The sequence below is a fragment of the Lucilia cuprina genome, chromosome 4 (assembly GCF_022045245.1).
Source record: "Lucilia cuprina isolate Lc7/37 chromosome 4, ASM2204524v1, whole genome shotgun sequence".
Lineage (NCBI taxonomy): Eukaryota > Metazoa > Arthropoda > Insecta > Diptera > Calliphoridae > Lucilia > Lucilia cuprina.
Genome location: NC_060952.1, coordinates 38,083,677 through 38,087,016, shown reverse-complemented (window position 1 = coordinate 38,087,016; position 3,340 = coordinate 38,083,677). Strand labels below are relative to the sequence as shown.

At 30.6% G+C, this 3,340-nt stretch overlaps 1 protein-coding gene across 1 annotated transcript; it reads left to right on the top strand.

The window, feature by feature from the left end:
* Positions 1–1,645: 1,645 nt before the first annotated feature.
* LOC111681622 (28S ribosomal protein S18c, mitochondrial) lies at positions 1,646–2,278 on the top strand. Its single transcript, XM_023443494.2, has 2 exons — positions 1,646–1,777; positions 1,843–2,278. Exons 1-2 carry the CDS (start codon positions 1,744–1,746, stop codon positions 2,220–2,222), a joined length of 414 nt encoding a protein of 137 aa, XP_023299262.2. The 5' UTR covers positions 1,646–1,743; the 3' UTR covers positions 2,223–2,278.
* Positions 2,279–3,340: the final 1,062 nt, after the last annotated feature.

Here is a 3,340-nt window from a genome sequence, read left to right as displayed (position 1 = left end):
GACTGTCTTGGTGCACAGAATCTGAAGTGGAAATAGCTAGCAAAAACTTTCCATGATGATCTAGGTGTAGTATAAGCGTAGTTCTAGGTTTTGTAAGGGATTGGATTGACTATTTAGACGACGCACAGTGGTATAGGAAAAAAAGAGGGAAATAATTCGGTAACTAATGAAATTTGGTAAATTCGGTAATTAATGAAATTCGGTAATTAATGAAATTTGGTATGCTCAAAGAGGAGGTGTTGTCGAGTTTAGGTTTTGAAATTGGAATTTGAATTATAGGCCAACCAGGGGCCCGGCGGGGGGTCCTCAAATTAGGACACCTCGGCTATGTTAAACTTTTAAAACGATCCTATTTCTTCAATTGAGTTCCGATTTAAAAAAAATTCGTATATAGAATCTCCTCATCGAGCACTATAAAAAGTTTAGGAGATATTCGCATTTGAAAATTAAAATTTTAAAATTTTTACCGTCCTTACTTTAGTTTTTTGATAATAGCGGTTCCAAATATTCCCAATTTTCGCCACTTTTCTTTTGTTCACTTAACAACAAGTTTATATATCAAGCAGTGAAAGAATTATGTAAAAATCATGACTAAGTCCAAAGTTATAGGCATTTTAATTTAAAACATTAAAAAAAGCGATTTTTGCCATTTTTTTGGGAAAAAAGTATCTTTTTCTTTTTAAGTTATCTAAAAAGTTTCTAAGAAGATGTATATAGAATTTATACTTTTTGGAAAGCTGACTTTACATAAAATACGATAAATGAAACAAAAAAAAATGGAAAAAAATTTAATTTTGAGCAAAAATTCTCAAATCGCATAGTCGATATCAAATTATAGTGACCTGTTTTATATGACCCAATATGTTTTTAATCATTTTGTAACGGGTTTCGATAACCCCGCCCCTGGTATGGATATAATAGCAAAAAAAACAAAAATCCCATTTTTTTGATTTTTTCAAACTTTTTTTGGGAATTCCGGGATTTCTAATAAGAAAATTCGAAATTTTTATTTAATTTAGGATTTTGAGTAAAAAATCTACCTATTTGTAAAATTTCATTAAAAAATATTCATAAATAAAATTTTTATTACAATTTTAAAAAATTTGTATCTTTGCAAAAACTGAATAAAAAACATTTTTTATTTTTTTTTTTAAGTTAAAAAATTCAAAAATTATATACAGTTTGAAAAATAGACAAAATTATCATAAGATAATACAGGCGCAACTACAAAACCATATGAAGCCGGGTGTAACTAACCCCGGCTTCAATATGGTTTTGTAACTCAAACATATTTTTTTATATTTAATATTTTATTTGTTAAGTTATAATATTAAAAATAAACTCTTACCTCATATTATTGCAGTTGATTGTAGAAAAAATGTTGAATGTTGATCAATTTTTCAAATTTATTATCTTATAAGATTTTTTCAATTTATTCCTATTTCACTTTTAAAACAGTTTTTTTAAAACACAATTTCACATCCTAGTAGTCTTTTTTTTATTTAATATCAATATATGCACTTTCACTGTAGTTTTAAGTACAAATTTATACAGTACATTTTTTTTAAGTTGAGACAAAAACCCTTCAAGAGTTGCATTTTTAAATTGTTTTTATCCAAACACTTCCTTAGCTGTCAGTTTTTTTTATTTTTTTTGGGAACAGCTGTTGAAAGAAACATTTCTACAGCAGGTTTTTTTCTCTGGACTCCTTTTTGAGTTTTTGCTTTAAGTTTTATCAGAAAAATGTTAAAATTAACTAAATTTATAGCACAAAATGGTAAATTATAAAATAAACTTTAGTTCTTCTGATATTTTAATTATGTACATTTATTCTATTGGCAGTGAGTGTTAGCAATTTAACGGGCACACGAACACTGACAGTTTCAGCTTTGAGAGCCACAACGTCTCGCAATACCGATGAACCTGTTGACATTAAGAATCCCTTTGAAAAGGAACGTAAAGTGTGCATTTTGTGTAAGCATGACATAACACCCGATTACAAGAATGTCAAACTATTATCACAATTCCAATCTCCATACACCGGCCGAATTTATGGTCGCCACATTACCGGATTATGTAAACAAAAGCAAACAGAGGTGGAGAAGGCCATAATAAGGGCACAGAATTGCGCCATGATGCCCACATACCATAAGGATTTAGACTTTATGAAAGATCCCAAATTATTTGATCCCGAGAAGCCCATCAGGCCTCATAAATATTAATTTAAATTATCTTTGAGTTAAATAAATAGCAAGTTTTTGTTTAATATTTAATTAAACATGCCATGAGCTTTGTATTATTCATCATTAATATATTTAAGCATTTCTTGTGGTATATGCAAACGTTCTAAGAGAGTTGCTGTCTCCAGGCGGGGTTCAATTTGTTGCTGTAAATCTAGCAGAGCCGAGGAAAATCCTGTTTTCCATACATTAATGGCTTGCTGGAGTTCTTGTACTTTATTTTTATGATCTTGTCGGGCTTTAAGTTCCTTGCGGGCTATTTCAATATGTTGCAATAAATCTTCTTTAGACATTTTTTCAATTTTGGTTTCTTTTTCATTCACTTCTTCCCCATTAGCCTCATCTTTATCCATTTCATTAGCCAAATAGAATTCTAATCTTTTTTTGGTCATTTTTTCTCTGACTTTTTTACTCAATGCTAATCTATAGGGACGACAATTTGTACTTACAGCTAAACGTTGTCCTTCAGAGCCGGAGCTGGTGTTCTTAGGAGTTCCTGGTGTTTTGGTAGCAGCCGGGGATATAGTGACGCTTTCACATTTTAATTCCAAATTTTTATAGTTTACTTTTACATCACTTTGTGGCAATCTACTCCTAGAAGTGGTGACCGGAGTGGCTATTTCTAATAATTTTGTTTTTGCTGTAGATGCCGTTGATTTTTTGTCCCTTATGATGCTACTACTGCGTCTGAGGCCAAGTCGTTTTGTTTGTTTGGGCGTGCTAAAACTATCATTATTTTCACTCATTTTCATTTAATTAAACACTATTTCTTATAAAATTTAATAATTCACTACAATTAATAAAAAAAAAAACACACACGAAAAAATAATTTTCAAGCTAAAAATTTACGCGCACTATTCACTAGGGATGCCAATGGCAAAAATCCCGTTATTTTTCGGGATTAGAAAATCCCGAATCCAGGGATTTCAATTTGAGCTGCAAATTTGGGCAAAATATGAAACAAGAATAGGGTTCTATAAATCGACTTTCGAATAATCGAACAATCGACTTTTTGTCGAAAAAAGTCGAAAAGTCGAAGTCGACTATTTTGTCCAAAAAAAGTCGATAACTCGATTATCGTCTGTGAAAAAAGTCGATAA

Excerpts from the sequence above, each read along its gene's own strand:
- LOC111681622 (XM_023443494.2), top strand. The coding sequence starts at position 1,744 with ATGTTAAAATTAACTAAATTTATAGCACAAAATG. Across the intron at positions 1,778-1,842 it reads TAAATTTATAGCACAAAATG|TGAGTGTTAGCAATTTAACG; the intron begins GTAAATTATAAA and ends TTCTATTGGCAG.